The sequence below is a fragment of the Camelus ferus genome, chromosome 2, assembly GCF_009834535.1.
Source record: "Camelus ferus isolate YT-003-E chromosome 2, BCGSAC_Cfer_1.0, whole genome shotgun sequence".
Taxonomy (NCBI): Eukaryota; Metazoa; Chordata; class Mammalia; order Artiodactyla; family Camelidae; genus Camelus; species Camelus ferus.
Window position 1 is genome coordinate 17,902,390 of NC_045697.1, and position 25,009 is coordinate 17,927,398.

Below are 25,009 nucleotides of genomic sequence, written 5' to 3' on the forward strand. Positions count from 1 at the left end.
TAGCTGATAAACTTAAGAGGTAAACCGAAGTCAAGATCCAGGAAGTGGTAAAGCCGGGACTGAGCTTTGTTCTTTCACGTCCTGCATTTTTTCCATTTTGCTGTAGATCTGCAAGTGTTTCAGAATTAACTTCTGTTTACTTATTATGGAGGCTTTATTTTTAATGGATTTAAAAATAGTTTTGAATTGTAAAACTATTTTTAAAATTTCAAACCATTCTCCTAAAATTTCATGATTTTTTTAACCTGATAATTAAGTTTAATTATTTTTTAATGAGTCCATTAACTTCCTTTGTCCTTTACCACCAATTTCTATGAAGCCAACTTCTCTAGTTCCAAGAAATTCTTACCTTTCGATTAATACTAACATCATTTACGATGCTTAACTATTTTGTTTATGTGAACAGGAGCTATATGTACTTTAGCCAGTGGAAGAATGTCATGTCTGTTATCTTTACTTGAACAAAGCATGTGACAAAGTCTAGAACCAGCATAAACCATAGTATTGTTAGATCAGTGTCAAAGTAGAAGGATTAGTGGCATTTCTAGATCTAGCTGTCATTTTAATCAGTGAGTTGGAGGGTAGTGAAGTTGATAATAGTTAATACCCACAAAACAGTACCTGCAGGGCATAGTTCTGTGCATTTCACATGTATTAATTTATAACCAACTCCATGAAGTGAGCACTGTTTTTTATTCTCACTTTAACGAAGTGCAGAGAGGTGAAGTGACTTCTTCAAGGTCCCAGTTAATACAAACCAGAAGCACTTACCAATTTTGTTGGAGAACCTGACAATTAGAGAATGGCATTAGAATTCACAAAGAGCTACCAAAGTAAAAGAAAGTGTGTATTTATTGATTCATGGTGGCTTAAAAATGTACAAACAAAATAAAATCATTTAAAAGTAAGGAAGAAAGATGAGAGTGGGAAATTAGGATAATGGAATAAATGAGATGGAGGCCAGAATAAGAGTGCACAAAATGTTCATCACACACTTGGTATAGGCAGCCCACAAATTTGACTTTTAAGATTACTGAGCAGCCTACTTGAGAGAAACACAGTCACTGTGTTCCTAAAGTTAAAACAGACTGATTATTTGAACAAAAACAAAACTGAGATTAACCTGTTGTGTATCCTTTTGGAGAAGAGACTGTATGCTAGGTAATATATTTGTAATACAAGTGATGAATTTCATAGGAGTTTTTCTTAAAACTTCCCTGAAGTTCATTTCAGTAGAAGTAATTCTAGTGGGTGGTGCTGTCAGTATTGCTGGGTCTAGATTCAATATGCTGATAACCTGGCTAAATTTAGAGGGAGGTACTAGACAAGTAGATACCCCATGGATCTTGACAGTCCTCCATAGCTGAGCTTTTGAGAGGTAGTGAGCAGCAGTGTGATGGAGATTATTCCTCAAGCAGTAATTAGGACACACGTATTCTTTGTTTTCCATCTGCTGCAGAGACCCATCATTCAGCAGATGTTTCAGTGCCTACTTGGTGCTAGTGGAAATCGAGGCCATGGGGAAACTGGTGGCCAGATGTCAAATGGTTGTCCAGTCACCAGCCTTGTCCCCACGTAACATTGTAACCAAACAGTTCTAATAGAGGATATATATGCTTGGATGGGGAAAGCTGAAGGTTCCGTTGAGCTGTGCTGTGGACCTGGGGGCCAGGGAAGATTTAGCAGAGGAAGTATCCAATTTGAGACTTGGAAATGAATAGCACTGGAAACCCTGAGGCAGGGGTTAAGATCACCAGACTTGTGAGCCAGCTACTTTTCTTTTTAGAAAATATTTTGGCCAGTGGGTAAGATTTATTCATTTCGATTTATTTATTTGAAATGAGAACTTGATAAGTTACCATGCAACTTTATAAAATTAAATATAAAAGGTTATAAGTGGGTTCTCAATCCATTTTTAGTTTCTACTTACCAAAGGATCAGTAATAATCCTTAAGTGTGGTTAAAATTTTGTTAATAAGTAATTCTCAAATTTATTGAGGGCCTACCATGTGCCAGGTACAGTTTTAAGCACTTGGCATATATCACGGGACAAAACAAAGATCTCTGCCCTCCTGGTACTTAGATCATTCTGTTATAGCATTGCAAGTGTTCAGATGGAGTTGAAGGATGGATAAGACTCAGCCATAGGAAGGAAACTTGGCATATATATCAGAACAGCATGGGCAAAGTTTCAGAGGGTGGACTGGATGTCTTGTGAAAAGAGAGGAGCTTGAATAGAACTGGAACTTGACTAGAAGGCCACTGCTGCTTCTGAGAGGAGTCCCAAAGGATATTTACAGAGGTAGAACTGAGATTCTCCTTAGAAAATTTGAATATTTTTTGATACAGAGTCAAATCAAAATCTCATAGTTTATTTCTTAAAAGGGGTGAAATTAATTTTAACTGAAAAAATGTTAAAGAAAATACAGGTAATTAAGTCCCTCAGCTATTAAAAACCAAACCAATGACAACAAACCTTCAAACCAGATCGCTACAGCACTTGTGTCCTGAAGTGGCATAACTTTAGTATGTGTTCTCCAAATTTAAACTCATTGCTGAATGTACATTTAAGTGACTAAAACAAAGAAATCTGTAGAATGTATTTGTGAGTTAAAAGTCAGAAAGAAGAATCATCTACTGAAAAATAATTACTTGGATTTTAGAATAGTTGTATATAGTTTTGTTTTGTCTTCTGGCTGTAATTAGATAGAAACAGTTGTCCTTTAAGTGCCTTTCTGGATTGTGATGGTAAATCCAGGCTATCTTCAGAGAATGCCAGTTTTCATTTATCCAAAAGAGTTGCTCAATAAGGGACCAGGTAAAGAAAAAGGGATTGAGAACATCCTGACTGATTTTGTAGGAATGGTCCTGATCTGATTTTGGTTGAAGCTGAATTATTAAGTATTCAGAGTATGATCCTGGGCTCCAGGAGAGTAACAAAGGCAGGTTCTCTGATGAACTCATAAAGCTTAACCCATAAAGCAATTTGATAACATCTGATACTAACGTCAAAGTCTGCACGTAGTTTCCAAAAGAACTGCCCAAGTGCATGTTGGGAGAGGCCAAGAGTGGTCCAAGAGTTTAGCCATTTCAGTATAAGTTAGTAGTATGCCAGGACTCCTAAACGACAAGTGTAATGCTAGAGTGCTCTTTTTTTCGTATAGTGTCAGGACTGAGAGATGTCTCTATTCTCTGCAATGGGTTGCTTGATTCTGGAGACTGTATTTTAAGGAAGCACATTGAAAAGCTGAGGCATGAAACAGGAGGGCAACTTGGATGCTGAAAAGCCTGAAAATACTTCCATATGGAAGGAGGCAGAGAATAGAGGAGACTTAGGGAACCATGAAATGATCTTCAGCTATTTGAAGGGCTATCCCTGGGAAGAGAGGAGTAAGTACTTTTGTTTTACTCCAGATGGCAGGTCTAGGGCATTGGTTTAAACTGCAGGAGAACCAATTTCTGAAGAAGAAACAAGTTTATATTTGTTTTCAAACAAGTGAAACATTAAAAAAGTGATCAACACAACATTGTAAAATGACTATAACTCAATAAAAAAATGTTAAAAAAAAAAAAAAAAGGAGTGATCTCTCTTTGAAAATGTTTAAACATTGGCCCAAAGACCACCTGCTGATGGTGAATTATAGAAAGTGTACCAGAACTGGGAGCAAAGTTGAAATAAATAACTTTTCAGATTCTTCCTTGGCGTTAAGAGCCCTGACCTAGAAGAACTATCACTTGACTAATGATGATGATTATTGGCACAACTTGGCACGTAAATAATACTATATTTATTCATTTAAATGTTTGCTAAGAACCTGCCAAATGCTGAGCCCTCTTCCAGGTGCTAGGGATACACAGTGAACAAGAAAGACAGAGTTTCTCCCTTCATTCTTATGAATTTCCATGGAATAGATAATAATGATTTGGAATAAGCGTATCAGTTGTATAGACATAGTTATTTATTCTTTTAAGTATGCCCAAGGGCCTTTTTTCTAGTATTTTTCTCACCACAAAATTTTAAAAGTTAGTAGATAGTAGTCTTAATTTATGTCTGAATTAAAGCAAATTTTAAATTAAGGAAAGGTTATAGTTTGAATTTTCAAAAGATTGAATACATGTAATAGCATTTAAATGCCTTTCAAAGTAAAATGTGAATAACTTTTGGCTTGTCTACCACTTTTTTCCTACCACTTTAAATGATCAGTTATTAATTCCACAAATGTTTATTGAGTGCCTCTTATGTTCCAGGAATTGTAAAAGTTCTGGTCATATACCAGTGAAAGAAATCCATATCTTCTTGGAGCTGAGAAAATAAATAAGTTATTTAATATGTTAGGTGATAAGTGCTAACCAGAAAAATAAAATGCAGGCTAGGGAAGATTGGGTAGGGTCTTGGGGGCCAGTATAAGGACTTGGACTTTTTTTTCTGAGTGAGGTGGAAAAACACTGGGCTGTTTTGTACAAAAGAGTGACATGATCTGACTTACATTTGAATAGGATGACTATAGCTTCTCTGTTGAGTATGGGGAGGGCATGGCTGAGTATAGGGAGGAGACCAGTTAGGAGACTTTGGCAACAATCTAGGCTAGAGTTGATAGTGACTTTAATCACACAGAAGGAATGGAGATGGCAAGAGGTGGTTAGATTTAGGATATCTATTTAAAGTAGAGCCACACAACTTACTGATGGATTGGATGTGGGAGAAGAGAGTGAGATCATGGATGATTCCAAGGTTTTTGGCAAGAGCAACTGGAGATTTGGAGTTGCCAGTAACTGAAATAGGGATACTGGGAGTGAAGCAGTCAAGAGGAAATGCGGACTGGAGTTTGGGGTAGTAAAGTTTGAGTTGTCTACTAAAACATCCAAGTTGAGATGCTGAGTACAGTAGTCAGGGGTTCAGGGCAGAAATCCAGGCTTGAGGTACAAATCTGGGAGTCGTCAGTGCTTATAAGGGAGGGAAGAGGACCATGAACAGAGCCTGGGGCATTCCAAAGTTTAGACAGTCAGGGAGATGAAAATGAGTCAGCAAGAGATTGAAAAAGAGGAGCCAATGAAATGGGAAGACAACCTGGAGAAGTGACATCTTGAAAGCCAAGTGAAGAAAATATTTTCAGGAGGAGGGAGTAACCAACAGAATGAAATGGTGGTGTTGGTCAAGGAGGATAAGGTCTGAGGTTGAATTTAGCAAAGTGGAGGTCACTATGTACTCTGACAAAAATTAAATCAGTGGAGTGATCAGGTCAGAGGCTAGATTGAAATGGGTTCAAAAGAAAGTGGGAGAAGGAAAATTGGAGATGGTAAATGTAATTATAGAGCTCTTCTGTTATAAAAGGGAACAAAGAAATGAGGGAGTGTCTAGGGGAACTTTGGGGGCTAAAAGAGATTTGTTTTAAAATGAGAAAAATTACAGCATGCTTTATGTGGTAATGGAAATGTTCCAGCAGAGAGGGAAATAGTGATGCAGGAAAGAATTGCTGAAGAAATGTCCTGGAGTAGTCAGGAAGAAGACAGTTTGCTGTATACCAGCAAAGTGGAGTTGATCTCAGAGCTTGGCAGAAGGCAGAGGATGTGGAAGGGCGGTTACGGTGCTGTGCGCTGATGGTAGTTTTTTCTGATTGCTTCTCTTTTCTTCTTGAAATAGGAAGCTGGATCATCTGCTGAGAGGGAAGAAAGGTTAGGAATTTGAGGAGAAGAGAGGGTATGGGATAGTTCTCTGGAAGAGTGGGAATATCTATTTATCAGTCTATTTATAACTCAGGCTGCTTTAACAAAATACCCTAGCCTGGGTAGCTGAAACAACTGACATTTATTTCTCACTGTTCTGGAAGCTGAGGAGTCCAAGATCAGGGCACCAGGGTGACCACGTTCTTGGGAAGGGCTCTCTTCTTGGCTTGCAGTTGGCAGCCTTCTCATTGTTTACTCACTTGGCAGAGGGAGAGAGAGAGAGAATGCTCTAATCCCATCATGAGGTCCCCACCCTCTTGGCCTCATCTAAACTTAATTACTTCCCAAAGAATCCATCTCCTTGTATGATCACATTGGGGGGTTAAGGCTTCGGTGTATTTTGGAGAGTCATAAACAGTCTCTAACAGGAATGTGGTATGTTTCCTGGGCAACATGAGGGGCCACCTGAAGTTTGTGGTGATGAACTGAAAGGGAGACACGAGGCATATTGTGTGTGTGTGTGTGTGTGTGTGTGTGTGTGTGTGGGTGTTTGTCTAGTCAGGTTCAGCTCTCTGGGCACAGGCAGAGTCAGCAGACGGTTGGTTTTTACCAGGATTGGGGCTTTTCCAGGTGACCATGATGCAGGGTGGTGAGGGGAGAGAGTGACTGTATGATGATTAACCATAATGTAAGCTGGCCAAGGAGGGAAGTAGGGACACAAAGTAGGTGAAGACCCTGATGGCATATGGTAGATCAGTGCTATGGGTGCTAGTGGGATGGAAGAGTTTTTGGACTCTGAGTGTGAGAGGGAATGAAGTAGGAAAATAGAAGGTGCTTGAAATGGAAAGTATGGAGAAGTTGCAGGTGTTGGGAATGACAGGTCTGAAGAAGGACTACAGACAGAGGCTGAGGCAGGATGAAGAACACAGTCACTGGGAGGGTATTAGTGTGATTATTTCAACCGAGATCTTCTTTCCCAAGTGGCATTATTTGAAGCTTGAAGTGGGGTTAGAGAAAAAAAAAGGAGCATCAAACCAGCCCATAACAATACATTTTCTGTACCTAAATGTCTTAATGCTAATAACCTAATCCAATATCACAGGTCCATATCACGGGCATTCTCATAACTGGTCTTTCTTCTTCATGTTCTGTGTTAACATTAATTTTCTTAATGCAATAATTGTTGATTCTTCAGAGTTGAATACATTTTTGGATGATCCAGAATTTGCTGATATTATATTGAAAGCAGAGCAAGCAATAGAATTTGGAGTTTTTCCAGAAAGAATCTCTCAAGGTTCAAGTGGAAGTTACTTTGTGAAGGATCCTAAGAGGGTGAGAATTTCCCAGACCTACTATATGTAACAGACATTTTGGAAAACACTAATTTAAATGTGAAGTCATTGTGAGTTTCTGAAAATATTTTCCTAATAAATCTGATTGCACCTTCTTTTCAGAAATAAATGTCAGTTTATTTTTAACTAAAGGACTCTACTGTTTAAAAATAGAGCTATTCATTTTAAGTCATAGTTTTCTGTTTCATTAATAATATGGTTTCAAGTATTTATTGAATGTTAACATTCAGCTGTAGATTTGTTGGGTTTATATTCACAAGTCCTTTCCTTACAGTAACCAAGCAGAGTAGAAGTTTAAACTTTCAGAACCTTTTTAATATCATTTCAAAGTGCTTGATTTTTTTTTCAAAGATTTATTTTACCTTCAGAACATTTTTTCCCAGCATTATAACAGAAGGAGCCTGGGCAGTCTGAAGTTTGAAGGCACTGGAATGTGACAAAGTGAAATGAACCAAAGTATAATTCTAAGGCAGAAAGGAAAAGTTGATATGGGATTTTGTTCTACTTTGTCTAGAATTTTTCAAAAATATGTATTATCATTTCTAAAAGCTTTCTGAATGATGCATAGCCAGCAGTTCTTTTTTCAGGAGAAAAAAGATGATAATTTCATCCAAATATTTTTTGCAAAGACTGAAGTTGTATTTTAAAACATAGTCTTTTTTGAAATTTAAATATATATGGAGATAATGTTAAGTTCCAAGTTTGATTTCTTAATTTGTTTTTGTTGACTTTTTCATTAGTGACTCAGACTTTATTGCATTTATAAAACAATCATATACTTACAATAAGATTTTTATTTCTTGTCTGAGGATAATTTAGCTTCTAAACTTAATATGAATATATTTTATCAGATCAGTAATAAAGATTATAGACTTTAGACATCCATGAGCAGTTTTTTAAAGAGGAGTTTATTTAAAATTAGTTCATAAAAAAAAAAAAACTGGAAAAATTTAGGGTGGGAGAATCTGACAACATAGATGTCCCTAGATTCTGTCATTATGACTGTATTTTAGAGATGACTTTTTGTCATTGGATTTACTCATTTAACAAATACTTGAATGCCTACTGTGTACAAGCTGCTGTTCTGAGTACTCAGGATATAGCCCTACCAAAGAAAGTCCTTGCCCTTTTAGAATGTACATCTACTGGGGAAAGTAGACAGTAAATAAACATAGAGTTTAGATATTTAATAGATATTGAATAATAATACTGTTTGACCTAGATCAGTGGGTTTTCAAACATTTTAAAATCAGTGGAACCCTTTCTTAACTAGGAAGTCCAGTAACGTAAAACAGGTAAAATCAGAGTCGATCTGGTTAAGTGGCATGGGGTCTTAGAGCCCTGCTCACACCTTTTCTCTCACCTTCCCTAGGGTTTCTCAGAGCACAGTTTGAAAACCATTAGGCCAGAGGATTATTGATTTTAGGTTATGAATGAGAATGAGTGTAAAACTGTAATTGGAACTAAACCTCTTAATAGTTAAGGGTTATGCCCAAATCTGTGGTAGAAAAAAGTAGAAAAAGATCAGAATGCATTTTATGGATTATTATCTCTGTATATTAAAAGTCTAATAAAATTTCTCCCTTTTCTCCCCTATAGAACATCATTGGTGTGTTTAAACCTAAATCGGAAGAGCCTTATGGTCAGCTGAATCCGAAATGGACCAAATATGTTCACAAGGTGTGCTGCCCTTGCTGCTTCGGCAGAGGCTGCCTGCTTCCTAATCAGGGATACCTTTCCGAAGCTGGCGCCTCCCTCGTGGATGAAAAGCTTCACCTGGGCATTGTACCAAAAACAAGGGTAAAGGAGAAATTGTTTTCAGTCATGTACTTCTAATTTACAGCTCCCTTCCCTGTGAACACTTCAGTAATATTTGTAATGACAGAGTCTGAAGTCGCATCCCTTTTTTTGGTAAACCAGAGTCAAGAATGCCTAGTAAGCTGATTCTAGTATAGATCCACAAAATGTCCAGGGGAATATCTCTTGCTCGTGTGAGCTGAGGTGATGCTAATGAAAAGAGGAGAGGGAATTAGCATTTAGAAAGCAGAAAAAAAAAAAAAAATCAAGGATCTAGAAATTCTGTTGAAGGTAGAGATAACTAATATGCTCAGAAGACTGCTATCTTTTTCTGGTTTGGCCTTTATACATTTTTACTTGAAGATCGCCTCAAAATATTCGTTCCTAATGCCACTTGCTTCTTTCAAGACTTGCTTCTTTCTTCCATTGGTCAGTTTTAGGCTGCCTCTCTGAGAGAGAAATACACGTGTGCTATTTAAGCAACTTTGCAAAATCCCTTATCCTTTCTGTTTTAGATTCTCCAGAGCATTTAGTATAGTATTAAACTTTGCTAGTTTACAGCACTAGAGTGAGTTCCATGGTGTATGTGACTAGAAATACTATAATGCAAATTCTAATAGCCACTTTTCTAAACTGTTCATTTCTAGGTGGTTTGGCTTGTCAGTGAGACATTTAACTACAGTGCAATTGACCGTGCAAAATCTAGAGGCAAAAAGTATGCTTTAGAAAAAGTGCCAAAAGTCGGTAGAAAATTTCATCGGATAGGACTTCCTCCTAAGGTGAGTTACTGTGATGAGCTTTACTTGCAGGGCAGTTCATCACACGTTACCTGAGTTCTGCATGCTAGGCACTGTGTGGTGGGCTGTGGACGTACTGGTAAGAACAGTCTTTCCATCTTCAGGAGCTTATCGTAGCAAGCAGTGATAAAGCTGTCAGGATGGTCATGTGCAGGGAGCTTAGAGAGGTTAGAGGAGGGTGGTCTAACCCAGTTTGGAGGGCTAGGGAATTTCCAAGAAGAGGTTGCTCCTAAGGCTTCATAAAGCAGTGTCTGAAAGTACTAGGTTTTACTCCAAACCTGTTAGCTCTGAGACCTTGGGCAAGTCCCTTACTCTCCAAGCCCCAGTTTCTATAAAACAGAGATAAGAAGAACTACGTCTTTGGGTTGCAAGAATAAAATGAATAAATTTATACAAGTACTTGGTACGTATAGTACCTGGCACATAGTAAATGGTAGTAATTAAGTTTACTCACTGCATATTAGATTTTGTTTTTTCTTATCACTTTAAAGTAAACTTAAGGGATGATTAGCAACTAGCTAAGCAAGGATGGGGAGGGTTAATGAGAAGAGCATTCTAGATAAACATCTAGGCTGTATTATTATTTAAAAAAATATATTTGACCTTCAATTCTGTTGTGTTGTTGTCGCTATACATTTATCTATATAAAAGAATTTGAGTAGGAATACATAGTTAACCTAACTTGTCTTTAATATTGTCCTCTAAGTAAGTAGGAAGTTTGAAAAAATTTACAAGGCCTCTTACTCCTTAGCTACACTGAAATAAGTGTGACTAAAGAAGTATATTATTTCCGTACTTATGAGTACTAGAACTTCATTATAAGTGCTTTAGAGAAGACATTTAGGAAATCATTAAAATTTCATGCCAACAAGGACGTAAAGTGTTATGATAAGAGATAGATTTTCTTTGTGGTGATTTTTTATGAGGCTAGCTAGGTTACCCGTTCATTACCTGTGTGTCCTGTGCTGTATAAATTTGTATTTCCTTCTTTAAAAAATTGTTTAATGTTAACAACTAGTCATTTTAGTGATAGAAAGCCTTATAAAACAGATATATCTTCAAGGAAAGGACTTTTAAAAAAAAACACTATAGAGGTTATGATTAAAGAATTAATTTTTTAAAAAATAAAACTATTTTCTATATTTTATGTTGTAAAAAGAATCCTGAAGTATTACTTCAGTAAGATAACATTGTACTGTTATTAAATAACTAGGATAGGTGTAAAATTTGGTCTTTATAATTAAATTAATTTTAATGAATATTTTTAGAAAATAACATTCTTGTTGAGATTCTCAGCTTGAGGGCACATGTGTATTTTCTTTTTAAATTATCCTAAAATAGCTTCTATGCTCCTTGAAAGTCTAAGATTGAGCATTTTTTATTTGCTATGTATTCTTTATGTGATTGTGTAAAATTAGGGTATAGAAATCTTTTTCTGATAAATGTGGTTTATCTAAATTAGTGTTAACTTCTATTTTCTTATTGTGTCTAAATAAAGTATTTTGTGATAACAGTGCTGAGAAATATAAAAAGTAATCCGTTTGTTCTTGTGTGTTTTTTTTTCTAACTGTAATTCTTAACATTATAGATTGGTTCCTTTCAGTTATTTGTTCAAGATTACAAGGAGGCTGAATATTGGCTTAGGAAATTTGAAGCTGACCCTTTGCCCGAGAATGTTAGAAAACAGTTTCAGTCTCAGTTTGAAAGATTAGTTATTTTGGATTACATCATCAGGAACACAGGTACTGAAGTTCTCTCATCTGTTCACTCACATCTTGTTAACTTTTAAACTATATTGAACTCTTGTTTATCCGAATCAAAGACATAAAATTTTGTTGCAGTAATTTGAGGCCACTTTTTCTTTACCTGCTTGAAAAAACAGAGATGTAGTACTGACTCTCCTGGGCAGAATGAATCCTGTTATGGGGATTCTGACTCAGAGTAGGCTTCTGTCCAGGTGCTAGTGGTCAGTTCCTGTCCCTAGAGGGGAGTTTCTTGGCAGCAGGACAAAGCCTGCTGGAAATTGGAAATATTATCTGCATAATATGAATAATTAAAACTTGATTGTATAAATTATTTTAAATGCTTATTTTGACATTAAATGACTGTTAATATAGTCTATAAATACATTAAACTCTTAATTTTTTTTGTGCTGGAAGGGAGCAATGACATAGGTAATCCAAAACAATGATTCCCAAATGTGGGTCCTTGGACAGTCAGAGTCAGTATTATGTGGGCACTTGTTACAAATGCCCACCCCAGACCTACTGAATGTGGGGCCAGCAGTTTGTGTCTTAACAAGTCCTCCAGGTAATTCTGGTGCACTCTGAAGTTTGAGAAACACTAGTTGAAATATTTTTTCATTTATATTAGTTACTGAAAAAGCATTATATACTTTTTTAGATTTACCTTTTTAAATCATATAGTCTTAGGTTAATGTTAAAATTAATGTGGAGTCTGATGGAGTATTACTCAGCCATGAAAAAGAGTGAAATACTGTCATTTGCAGCAACTTGAATGGACCTGAGAATATACTTAGTGAAGTCAGTCAGAGAAAGACAGATATTACATGGTATCATTTAGATATGGAATCTAAAAAAATAGTACAAATGAATCCATGTACAAAAAAGGAACAGACTCACAGACATAGAAAAAAATACTTAACAGTTACCCAAGGAGAGAGGGAAGTGGGGAGGGGCAAATTAGGAATATGGGATTAACAGATATAAACTACTATACATAATATAGATAAGCAATAAGGATTTACTATATAGCACAGAGAATTATTTTTAATATCTTGTAATAACCTGTAATGGAAAATAATCTGAAAAAAGATATGTCTATATAACCAAGTCACTTTGCTGTACCCCTAAAACTAATACAATATCATAAATCAACTATACTTCAATTAACAAAAAATTGGTGCAGAGTCTAGAATACTTCTATATAGATATTAGGTAAAGCCCATTGGGAAATTTGCCTGGTAATAGGGGTAGATGCTTTTTCTTCCTAAGGTGAAGAGAAGTTATCCTTTTTAATTACCTTGACTTAATAGTTCTTGACAGTAATTGTACCTACCTCACAAAGTGGTTATAAGAATTCAATGAATTAATACATGTTAAGCACTTAAAACAATGTCTGGCACAGAATAAATGCTCAATAAATGTTAGCTAACATTTATTGAGTATTTCTTAATCTGTATGTGTTAAATTGGAGCCTTTAATGTGTCAACATGCTACAAAAAACAAGTTAAGGTCTTGACAGTAAAGAGGTGACTGGATTTTTTCCCTTAATATTAAGCTTGATGTCCATAAAAAATGAAGTAACAGATTTTTTGTTTGTTTGTTTTGAAAGACAGGGGAAATGACAATTGGTTAATCAAATATGAAAAGCAGAAACATGAAAAGGAAATTAAGGTAAGGAAATTTTAAATTAATATGTATGTATCTGAATACACACACACTATCAATTTCTGTAAAACATTCCTTCAAGTTAAGTTATTCTTCACTACTTCCTCGTTTCCTTCACTTAGATCCTTGGTTTTTTATCTCTCTTGATGTTTTTATCATTTTTTTCTTTCCTCCCCCTATTCACATTGCATTTTTTATTCTATTTTTAAAATCTCTGTGCAGCCTTAATTTGTATGTTGTATTAGAATAGAAGAATGATATCAGCTCAGTTCTTTTTTAGGGCTTGGAAATTTGTTGTAGAACCACCAGATTTATTTTGCTTTTATGTAATAAAGGCTTCTAGTATTTTTTTGCCAAAGTGTTTATATTTTGCTAATTCACTTCTTTCTGAGTCTTATGACAGAATTACCCAATAAAGTGGAATATGTGTGCTTTACCTGTGAATCATATCCACTGAACTTAAAAAAATATACTTCTGTTTATAAGAAGCAGGTTTTCACACACATAATAGGCTTCAAAGACCCTTAACGGTGTCAAAATGATAGATTTTACATTCACTCCTATGAACTTTGACTCCCCAAGTTCAAATTTCAGATATGTACATAAAAGATACTTTCAGAATAATTTTACTAGTTAAAGCAGTTTATACATTTGAGAAAGTTTTAACCAATTAAGAAAAATTTCTGACATGTTTACAATCTGTGTATTCTCATAATTTAAAGCTATTGTATCCCTGTAAAAAGTTTGTAGTTTTCAGTGTTCATCAAATAAATTTAAAGTTACATATTCATAGTACTCAGCAATAAAAAAAAGAACAAACTTGATGCACATGATAACATGGATGAATCCCAAAATCCTGCTGAGTGAAAGAAGCTATACAAAAGGGGAGGAGATACTATCTGATTCCTTTTATACAAAAATCTAGAAAGTGCAAACTAATCCCTAGTGACAGAAAGCGGCCAGGTTGCCTGTGGTGGGAGGGGACTGCTAAGGGACACAAGGAAACTTCTGGGTGGTTTCGCATCTGTCAGTGCTTCTCAGATTGTATACTTCAATATATAGAGTTTACTGTCTGTAAATTATACCTCAATAAAGTTGTAAATAGAAAAAAAGATAGAAATAAAAATAAAAGGCAGTTACAGCAGAAATGGGTTGAAAATACACATAAAAATATACACATTTATAATAGTTCCTAAATATATTTTATTGGTATATTTTAAGCAGTTGGACTTCACTGAAAACTTTGTTCTTTTGCTCTAAGTATTTTATACATTTTCAGTAAGATAAAATATTTGATATAAACTAGCAGAAACAATCCTGGCATATATCACATGGTCCTTCACTCTAATACTTTTAATTTAAAAATTATTTTTTTCACCTTTTGTTGTTTTGTCTAGGCGACTTAAGAATGGCAAGCATCTGTTTTTAGATAATAGGAATAGATAGTAGGAAGGAGTGAAAATTCTCTTACTCCTGAGGTCTTCGTTTCTGAGAAGAATTTAGAGGTTAGAATTGGCCTACATCCTGTAATCAAGAGTATCTTGAGGTTCCTTCTACTGGACCTTATTATATTTAGCTGTGGTTGTTGGGGAGTTTTATTTAGAAATATTTTGTATTTGAACTAATTATTTCTATGAGACCTGAGGAAATACTTGATTTTAATAAGGTAACTTTGTTGAGATCTTAAAAATACCAGCATTTTGCAAATATACACTTAAGAAATACATCTAACAGCATTTTTTTGTCTTAGTAATTCCAAACCCTCTTCCCCAAAGAGGAAAAAACTTAAAACTATTACTGTATAAATGTGTAATACCAAATTTTAAAAAAAGTGATTATGAAATTTTTACTGAAGACAGTTTCTTCCCTTAAAGGGTAAATTCTTTCTGCCAACTTAATTTTTATAGGCTCTTCAAATAAAATTTGTTTAAACCTCAGTAATTATTGTAAATTTATCTTTTAGAAATGTTCATAAAAATTTTTTTTATCAACAGACTATTTTTCTCCCTTTTAGGAAACAAAATGGACTGATGATAAAGAATCGCTTATTAAAATAGCTGCAATTGATAATGGTCTAGCATTTCCTTTTAAACATCCTGATGAGTGGAGAGCATGTGAGTATTTAGAACCTTCCTTAGATTCTATGGTACCCCGTTTCCAGAACAAGAAGGGAGTGAAATTTATAGATATCAAAACAGCAGAGGGAAAGTTACCGAGTGAAGTCTAATTATTCGTTAGGGCTCAATTCTAGGCACTAGGGATGTGCGCTGCACTCTGTGGGTCTTGCCATGTGTTGTTTCCTTATTTTTGGATGACTATGGTTTTAATTTTTGGGCTTGTGTTAGTCTTGTAAATAAGTTTGATAGCTTTTCAGTTTTTAAATGTATGTAACATGGGAATGATCTATTTTAATATTTTGGTAGAATTTTATTTTAATGTTCTGGGTAGTAGTCACTTCTAAAACAATTTAGGCCTACCTCCTCCTAATAGTGAGTAGTGCTGTGTCTGCCTTATCCGTCTCTTTTATGGTTAATGGTCAGGTTTTCTACATCTTCTTGAGTCAGTTTTAGACATTATTATGTTACTTAAAATTACCCATGTTATCTTGAGTTGTGATTTATGGCTATAAAGTTTTTTTGTAGAATTCTCTTATGATTAAAAAAATATCCTCAAAAATACCCTCTGTGCATATAAAATATTTAGGGGTGAAATGAAATGATATCTGGAATTTGCCTTAAAATATTTAAGTGGAGGGAAAATGGAAATAGATGAAACAAGTTTTGTGAAAATTTTGGGAATAATTGAATTAGGTTATTCAGAATATGGAAGTTCATACTAGTTGTTTTTAATTTTGTGTATGTTTGAAACATGTGTAATAGATTTGTAAACTAATCTCTGTATTCATGACTATGTCTCTTTTAAATTCCTACTGTTTATGAGTGGATTTTTTTTTCAATAGACTTGCCAAGATTTGTCTATTATAAAGAATCGGCCCGTATATATATTTATAAAATTTGTTTTTGCTTTTATCAGATAATTGGCCTTTTATTGATCAGGTTTGCAGTTTGTTTATTTGCTTTTTCTCTTACATTGATTTATGTCTTCCATCATTATTCTTTTCTTCTATTGTGTTCATCCTGTTTTGTTTTCCTGTGCATATTTTTCTAGGTGTCATTGCAAAACCACAGATTGAATAGGTGTTACTCTATCGTTCTACTTTTACATATTCATATTTTAAGACTTTCTTTTTGACAGGAATAATTTAGAAGTATTTTGTTTGGTTTTAAATTTCTAGGTCAGTCGATTTATTTTAAAAAAAGCCATCCATTGTTATTTTCAAGTTTTATTGCTTTATAATCTGTGAATGTAACTATATGAATTCTGCTTCTTGAAATTTGTTAATAATTCTTTTGTAATTTTATATATGGCCAATTTGGAGAACTGTATTTGAAAAGAATGTGTTTGGGCACAAAGTTCTGTATCTCTACTAATTAAAGCTTGTTAGTTGTTAGTCAAATCATATTCTTGACTTACTTTTGACCACTTGATCTGTTAATTTTTGAGAGACAGTGAAAGGTCATTGTGATTGTGATGTCAATTTCTTCTGGCATTTCTGTGCATTTTTTGCTTTGTATTTCACATACATAAAGGCCCAACATTTTATCTTGCTGGTGGCTTGTTCTTTTTATTAGTGTAGAATATATCCCACTTTATCCCTTACAATGTTTTTTGCTTTTCTTATTTCATCTGTTGTAACATTGCTATACCTCATTTCTTTTTTATTAGCATTTACCTGTTTTGTTCTATACTTTCATTTTTAACTTCCATCGTTTTGTTTTAAGTGTATTACAAATGAACAGCTCTTAGCTGGAGATTTTTTTTTACCCAATCTGAGATTCTTTTTTTTTTTTTATAAGCAACAATTCCAAAATTTATATGGAACCATAAAAGACCCCAAATTGCCAAAGCAATCATTTGTAGGTCTTTTTTTTTCTCTTTCTTATTTTTGTTCCCTTTTCTTATGGTTTGATGATTAGAGAAGTTCCTTTAACATTTGCTGTAAAGCTGGTTTGGTGGTGCTGAAATCTTTCAGCTTTTGTTTATCTGAAGCTTTTGATTTCTCCATCAAATCTGAACCAGAGCCTTGCTGGATTCTTAGTTGTAAGTTTTTCCCTTTCATCATTTTAAATATATCGTGCCACCCTCTTCTGGCCTATAGAGTTTCTGCTGAAAAATCAGCTGATAACCTTATGGGAATTCCCTTGTATGTTATTTGTTGCTTTTCTCTTGCTAATTTTAATATTTTCTCCTTATCCTTAATTTTTGTCAATTTGATTACTATGTACCTTGGTATGTTCCTGTTTGGGTTGATCCTGTGTGGAACTCTCTGAGCTTCCTGGACTTAGGTGACTGGTTCCTTTCCCAAGTTGGGGAAGTTTTTGGTCATTATCTCTTCAAAAATTTTCTCAGATCCATTCGCTCTCTCTTCTCTATCTGGGACCCCTATAATGTGAATATTAGTGCGCTTCATCTTGTCCCAGAGTTCTCTTAAACTATCCTCATTTCTTTTCATTCTTTTTTCTTTTTTCTGTTCTGCAGTAGTGATTTCCAGTAATCTGTCTTCTAGCTCACTGATCCATTCTTTTGCCTCATTTAGTCTAGTCTTGGTTCCTTCTATTGTGTTACTCATTTCAGTGATTTCATTCTTCAACTCTGTTTGGATATTCTTTATATTTTCCAACTCTTTGCTAAGAACTTCACTCTGCGCATCTATACTTCCCTTGAGTTCTCTGAACATCTTCGCCATCATTACTTTAAACTATTTCTCAGGTAAATTGCGTATTTCCTCATCACTGATTTCTTCCTCTGGGATTTTATCTTGTGCCTCAGGCTGGGAGATATTCCTCTGCCACCTCATGTTGTCTACCTTTCTATTGGTATTTTTAGGCAGGTTAGTTACATTCCTCGACTTTGGAGAGGTGCCTCTCTGTGGGATACATCCTGTGTGTCCCAGCAGTATGCTTCTCTCTGTCACCCAAGGGCCAGTGTCCAGCCTGTCCCAGGGTAGAGTCTGGCCTGTGTTAGTGGACTCCTTCCACAGGCTTTGTGATTATTATTTTCTCATTGCTGGCATCTGCCCCTGGTGGATGAGGCTGGACTAGAGGCTTATGCAGGTTTCCTGGCAGGTGTTGGTGCCTGCCCACTGTGGGGTGAAGCTTGTTCCTGGACCTCAGGTAGGTAGGGCTGTGTCTAGGGTTATGTCTAGAAGTGTTTGTGGCTCAGGAAGTCTGCTGATAGGTGGGGCTATGTTCCCACCCAGTATATTGTTTGATCTGAGGCTTCCCAGCCCTTAAGCTTATAGGCTGTTGGGTGGGGCTAGGTCTTGGTGTGAATGATCCAATCAAGATGTCAGCTTCCAAGAAAGCTCATGTAGATGAACACTCCCGGGATGCCTGCCACCAGCTTTTATGTCCACCGGGTGAGCTGCAGCCATCCCCTACCTCCCCAGGAGACCCTCTAAAACCAGCAGGCAGGTCTGGTCCAGGTTCCTATGAAATCACTGCCTCTGCCCTTGGACCTGGCACACGCGAGACTCTGTGTATGCTTCCCGAGAGAATGAAGTGTTTCCCCCAGACCCATGGGGTTCCTGGAGTTGAGCCCCACTGGCCTTCAAAACCAGATGTCCTGGGGTCCCCTCCTTCTGCCAATGCCAGAACCCTGGGCTGGGGAGCCTGATGTGAGGTTCAGAACTCTCACTCCTGTGGGAGGGCCTCTGCAACTTAATTATTCTTCAGCTTGTGGGTTACCCACCCGGGGAGTTTGGAGCCCAATTATATCGCGAGCATACCCCTCCGACCATCCCACTATGGTTCTCTCTTTATGTTTCCAGTTGAAGAAGATCTGTTTTGCTTGGTTCCAGTTTTTTTTTTTTTCCAATGGTTGTTTAGCAGTCAGTCGTGGTTTTGTTGTAGTCTTGAGGAGAAGCGAACTCGTGGTCCTACTACTCTGCCATCTTTACCAGAAATTCTTATTTATATACTTCTCTGAGATTCTTTTAATAGGTACACTTAACTCTGGTTTAAGTCTCAATAAACTACTGATGTGTTTGAACTTTTCCTGCTATCTTTTTTTTCTATTTACCATGAATTTCATTTTTTTCTTTTTTTCCTTTCTTGTCTTTAATTGAGCTGACTTGAAATGTCTTTCTTTTATTTCTTTCCTCTAATAGTTTGGAATCTATATGCAAATTGCATTTTAAAAGTGTCAAGTTTAAGGTGCCTACAGTACATCTGGAAATTTTTACCAAGCATACAGTTGGGGATTAAGGGTTTGGAACTTGAAAGAGGAATTGGTATTAAGGATATCATTTTAAAATGTCACCTTGGTAAGTGGAAGCCATGCAGTGTTTGCTATCACCGGGGAAATGATGGTGAGCAAATACATCACTAGGGCAATGTGAGGTACATAGGTACTCAATAAATGTTTCGTGAACATTTAGTAAATGAAGGCGAGAAAGGACTGAGTAAGGGAATGGTAATGTTGAAAACCAGAGGAAAAGTCAGGAAATGAGAGAAATGGCTTAAAAGACAGAAAGTGAACTTTGAGAGCAATATCTCCAAAACCACATAGAAGAGAATTTCCCAGAGGGAGGTGATAGAGAGCAGTGTGTTGCTGCAGAGACATTAGGTAGCATGAGGACTGCGATGGGCCTTCGGAGAGAAGACCGGTGGTCTTAGGGGAGAGTCTGAAAGGTGATAGTCAAAGTTGAGGGATAGGAGTTGGAAGCAGAGGCAGGCATAGCATACAGGCTTTTCTTTTATGTAATTGGTCAGGGAAAGATAAAAGGAACTTGTTCTTAGCTTCAGGGAGATGTAACCCAGAGCAAAGGCTTTCTTTGGAATGGACTCTACTTCCCACAGTGTTCAAAGAGATAGATAAAAGAGACTTAAGAAGGAATGACTCTAAAGGCAGATTTTTTTCTCCCCTCAGGGCTTTCTAAGTGGTAGAAGCCATCAAATCTGGAAGTTCTCATTGGATGTATCCACTGTAGTTCTATGGGTGATCATATTGTCAGAAACCTTACACTTTCTTGCAGGAATCTGAATCTGCATTCTGTCTAGAAGATCCTACTCCTTTATAAATCTTTGTAGTCCTGACACTGTGTAGATTTAATGGTCTTCTTGGGAGAGAACTAAGTTAGCCCAGAGTCATGGATCTTTTACCCTTCAAAGCCACTTCCCTATTTACATACTAATGATTTAAAATTTTGGAACATACACACACACAGACACAAATGAGTGGTCAGTTCTTGATAATTTGTGGCTGGAAAGGCAGGGAGACCAGTCATCTGGGGATCTGGGGATGTGAATAAATTATGGGTACCTCTCAATTTCCAAACACAGAAACCAGAGATTCAGATATAGTTTTTGATATAGGGCTGTTTGAGATAGACTCATTATCAAAACTGTTTACTGTTTAAAACTCAGAAACCTAACTAGTTCAGTTAATACCTTACTGTATTTTACTATCTGAATTAACCATCCAAACTTAGAAATCTGAATGATTTAGATGGCAAAGAATAATTGTTCTCTCTGATAACCTTTCTCCTTTTTTTTCTTTTTTAATCTAGGAATTGTAGGAAAAAAACAGGGTAATGTGGATCGAAATAAACCATTTCCCCCCACTTATAAGACTACTTTTTTTTTTATTAGATCCATTTCACTGGGCTTGGCTTCCTCAAGCAAAAGTTCCTTTTTCTGAAGAAATAAGAAACTTGGTTCTACCATATATTTCTGACATGAACTTTGTGCAAGATTTATGTGAAGATCTTTATGAACTTTTTAAGGTAAATAAATTTTTAGTTTTACTTTTTGCAGAAAATTAAATAAATCTTAAGAGATATTTTCCTAATAGAGCTAATTTGTAATTTATTGCTTCTGGTATCACTGCTTGCAGTAGGAACCCAATATAACAAAGAAATTAGCAATTTTACTTTATAGGAACATATGTTTGTGGCATTACACTATGAGTATTCTTTGAAATGAGACTACATTAAAACTTGAGAAGTTGTTTTCTTTGAAAGTTGAATTTTACAGAATTGCTCTATAAATTATAATACACGTTTGGTGACCTGCTATGATTTAATTCTCTCAAAAAAAAACCTAAACTTTTTTGTCTGGAAAGTAATTTTAGATCTGTTCTGGAACAAGTTGGAGTATAAATAAACTATTTGTTGTCATTCTAGAGGTGTATAAAAATACATTAAGTAAAAATAATCTTTTCATGTTATTTTATCTGTTAGGAATGCTTTCTGCTGACCTCACGTGCTAAGCTGAAGAGTCCTTTTGTTTTCAGACTTTTTTTCAAAGATCTTAATTTTGGAATTATAATACTGTTTTCTTTCCTTTTATGATAGATTGACAAAAGATTTGACAAAGCCACTTTTGAAAGGCAGATGTCTGTGATGAGGGGTCAGGTAGGTCACCTTTTTAAGGTCTTGTTCATTAAGGAAAAAAAAATCTCTCTTTGAAACAGTAGTCAAGTTTTTTTCTCCACTGTGACCCAAAATGCAACTCTAATACTGTCCTTTATTCTGAACCAAAGTAGCTCACATGATTAGAGATGAAGTTGATTTCAATACTCTTTTTCTCTGTTGTCTTCTATATTAGATATTTTTTATCTTCTCGTGTCTTGTTCAGTTAGCCAGTTTGCTCCTACTGTGAATTCTTTGTCCTCATTTTGATAACTTTTCCTGGGCATTAGTATCTTTTTTCTCCTCAAATCCATTTGCTTGAATGTTTCAATACCAAGTTCTGTTTCTTGTTGACTATTTTCCTCATGGCTTGGCCTTTGTTAGAGCAATCAGTAAATAACCGTGTCAGCAAAGTTGAGCACTAATTGGGACATCAAAGTGCTGTTTGTAACTCAGTCCTCTCACCCCTTCTCACCTCCTGTAATTAGAAATACAAGGTATTAATTCCATCTGCTGGTGTGGACCTGCAGGCTGGCCTGACCTACAGGTGACATCTGGTTCTTCTACTCTATTAATAGTATTTAGATTCCAAAAGGAAGACTGGAAATGAAAATAAACTGTAGTGCAAACATGGTCTTCTTAGTGACTTACTAATTCATTTTTTCTTCCTAAAACATGCATTTCTTTTAAGGTAGCTATTTGCTACAAACATGTGGCAAAGAAGACAAGTCTAGTTTTTGCACTGTGTATTATGTAGCATTAACAAATATATAAAATTAAATTAGATAATCATTCATTCATCAAATATTTATTGAAAGAACCAGTGCCAGAAACTGTGCTAGTGACTGAGATGAAGCAGTGAGTGAAACCGAGTTTCTCCCCTCAGGGAGCTCTTTCTCCAGTGAGGAGGTCAGGAGTCAGGGAAAAGGGGCAGATTGTTAGCTTGTTCACCTCTCTGTGCTCTGTGCACTTACACAGCACTCTGCTGGAGTCATAAGTTTTAAATAATCATAAGTTTTAAGTGAAATGACTGGAGAAGCAAGCTAGAGTCAGGTGATGGAGGGCCCTAACTGCCAGAGTACAGACTCCACAGAGAAGGGACTGGAGCGGTTAGAGAGCTAGCATAGAAAAGAGTTGTGATGGGGGAGGGTAAAGCTCAGTGGTAGAGTGCGCGCTTAGCATGCATGAGGTCCTGGGTTCAATCCCCAGTACCTCCAGTAAATAAAGAAATAAATAAACCTAACTACCCCCCACCAAAAAAGAGTTGTGATAATCCAAGTGCCCATCAGCAGACGATTGACTTAAGAAGTTGTGAGATACACACAGAGACACACACACATACACACAGACACAAACACACACAGAGGAATATTACTCAGCCATAAAAAACTGAAATATTGCCATTTGCAGCAGTATGGATGGACCTAGAGAATATTAGACTTAGTGAAATAAGTCAGACAGAGAAAGACAAATACTGTGTGATACCACTTGTATCTAAAAAATACAAATGAATCTATATACAAAACAGAGACCGAGACACAGTAAACAAATTTATAGTTACCAAAGGGGAAAGGGAAAGGGGAGGAACAAATTAGGATTTGGGGATTAACAGATAGAAACTACTGTACATAAAATAGATAACAAGGATTTACTATATAGCACAGGGAATTATACCCAATATCTTATAATAACCTATAATGGAATATAATCTGCAAGAAAAAAAAACTGAATCACTATGCTGCACACTTGAAACTAATGCAATATTGTAAATCAACTATACATCAATTTCAAAAGTTGTGATAATGACAAAGTTTTCTATTTACTAGTATGGAGAGATCTCCAGAACATATTATGTTAAAAAATATATAATAACTAATGGTATGTATAGCTGCTTATGTATTGTGTATAATAAAAAAGGAATCAGAATGTCTTTTAAAGGGGGGAGTTGTGATAAGACTGACATTTTTGGAGAGGAGACCTTACCCTGGGTTTCCTCTGCAAACTCCCTGAAATTTTGTGCTAAATTCTGTTTATGTGTACTTTTTGGACATGGAGTGGGCAATAGAATTTATAGCTCAGCAAAAGGTATCCCTAACCCAACAAAGAACCACTGCAGACTGGACAGTAGGGTGCGGATTGGCTCAGCACACGTGTCTAGAGCCACGGAGCCTCGTGAGGAGGTGTTTTCAGTAATTCAGGCATGAACGAGGGGCTCAGATGCTGGATGACTGTAATTGTGTTGTTGAGGGTTACTACCCTAAACTATATTTGAGTTAAATTTTCAGGCATAGATAATTATGCCCTAAGCCGACATTTTTGCTTGAAACAAATTGGCTTGACTTTAGCGGTATGCTCCATCTTCTGGAATTCTCATATCCCTAAAGGTGTATCTTTACCTTAGGAATATTTGTTTTTTAAAAATAAAAGCTGTAAATAATTTTATAAGCTTTAATTGTCGATTAAGGTTAGTACATGAGGAATTTAAATTTAAATTTTAAGATGCTTATTGAAAAGGTACGGGGATGCTCCAGTTCTGAGGTCTATTACAAAGATACACCAGTGGCTATCTGCTGTTTAAGGTTTATTTATTCATATCCTGTCTCATCTACAAAGGAATAAGGTATTGTACAAATGGGTGTAATAGAATATAAAACTGACAGGATCAGGATCTGGAGAAATAAAAAATAAAATAGTACCTTGGCTATGTGTTTTGATTTTGTTTTGGTTTTTTATTTTAATTTGGTTTTGACCTTTCTGATAGCCAAAAAGAATAAGGTACCCTAACCATGTACATGATTGTGTAACTCTCTGGTTTTAGCCTTTAAAAAGAAGAAAAGCTAGTCTGAAAAATCACGTATTATTTTATATTCTAAAGTAAAAAATCAGTATTTGAAACGGAAGCTTAACAAACAAAAACAAATAACCCGTGTTTTAAGCAACGGAATTCATTATTTAGCCAATTCCTTAATTGAGTCAAAATACTTGTGTTATTTCTATCGTTTATAATTATCCCTCGAATCCTTCTCCCTTCTAATTTTGCCAATTACCGTCATGATTTGTGCTTGTACAACCAAGTCTTTTGCCCTAGTTTATGGGAAGTTTTTAGTTTTGCATACATAATCAATGACACGTTCTGATTCTTCATATAACGATGAAGACGGGAATTAGGAACTAGTGTGAAGGCATTTCTTTTAAAACTTGACTAGTGATGTTTACTAATTTAAAGATTGTGAATTTTACATTAAGTAGCAGTAGGATCATGGACAGGTTCAGTAAGAGCATTCATTTTACTCTGCCTGTGCCTGTTTGGAACACGGGACCTCAGAAGGTACTTATTTATATGAGATGTATTTCACACATGATCTGAAAAAATGGCAGAAATAATAGTTTTATTAATCCACAGTGAACTTGTATTCAGTGGTTTTAACCAGAAGCTCATTTGAATATTCAATAAAAACTGATGTTAAAAAAAAATGAAACTAACACTTTTATACTTCCTGAGTACTGGATTCTTTA

At 35.7% G+C, this 25,009-nt stretch overlaps 1 protein-coding gene across 1 annotated transcript in view; it reads left to right on the plus strand.

Annotated features, from left to right (window-relative positions):
* Positions 1 to 25,009, plus strand: part of PI4K2B (phosphatidylinositol 4-kinase type 2 beta) — a 35,678-nt gene that overhangs the window by 2,211 nt on the left and 8,458 nt on the right. The window contains 8 exon segments of the mRNA XM_032495100.1: positions 6,860 to 6,996; positions 8,616 to 8,816; positions 9,461 to 9,592; positions 11,199 to 11,352; positions 12,965 to 13,026; positions 15,035 to 15,134; positions 20,733 to 20,866; positions 21,437 to 21,496. Coding sequence (XP_032350991.1) covers positions 6,860 to 6,996; positions 8,616 to 8,816; positions 9,461 to 9,592; positions 11,199 to 11,352; positions 12,965 to 13,026; positions 15,035 to 15,134; positions 20,733 to 20,866; positions 21,437 to 21,496 — 980 coding nt within the window.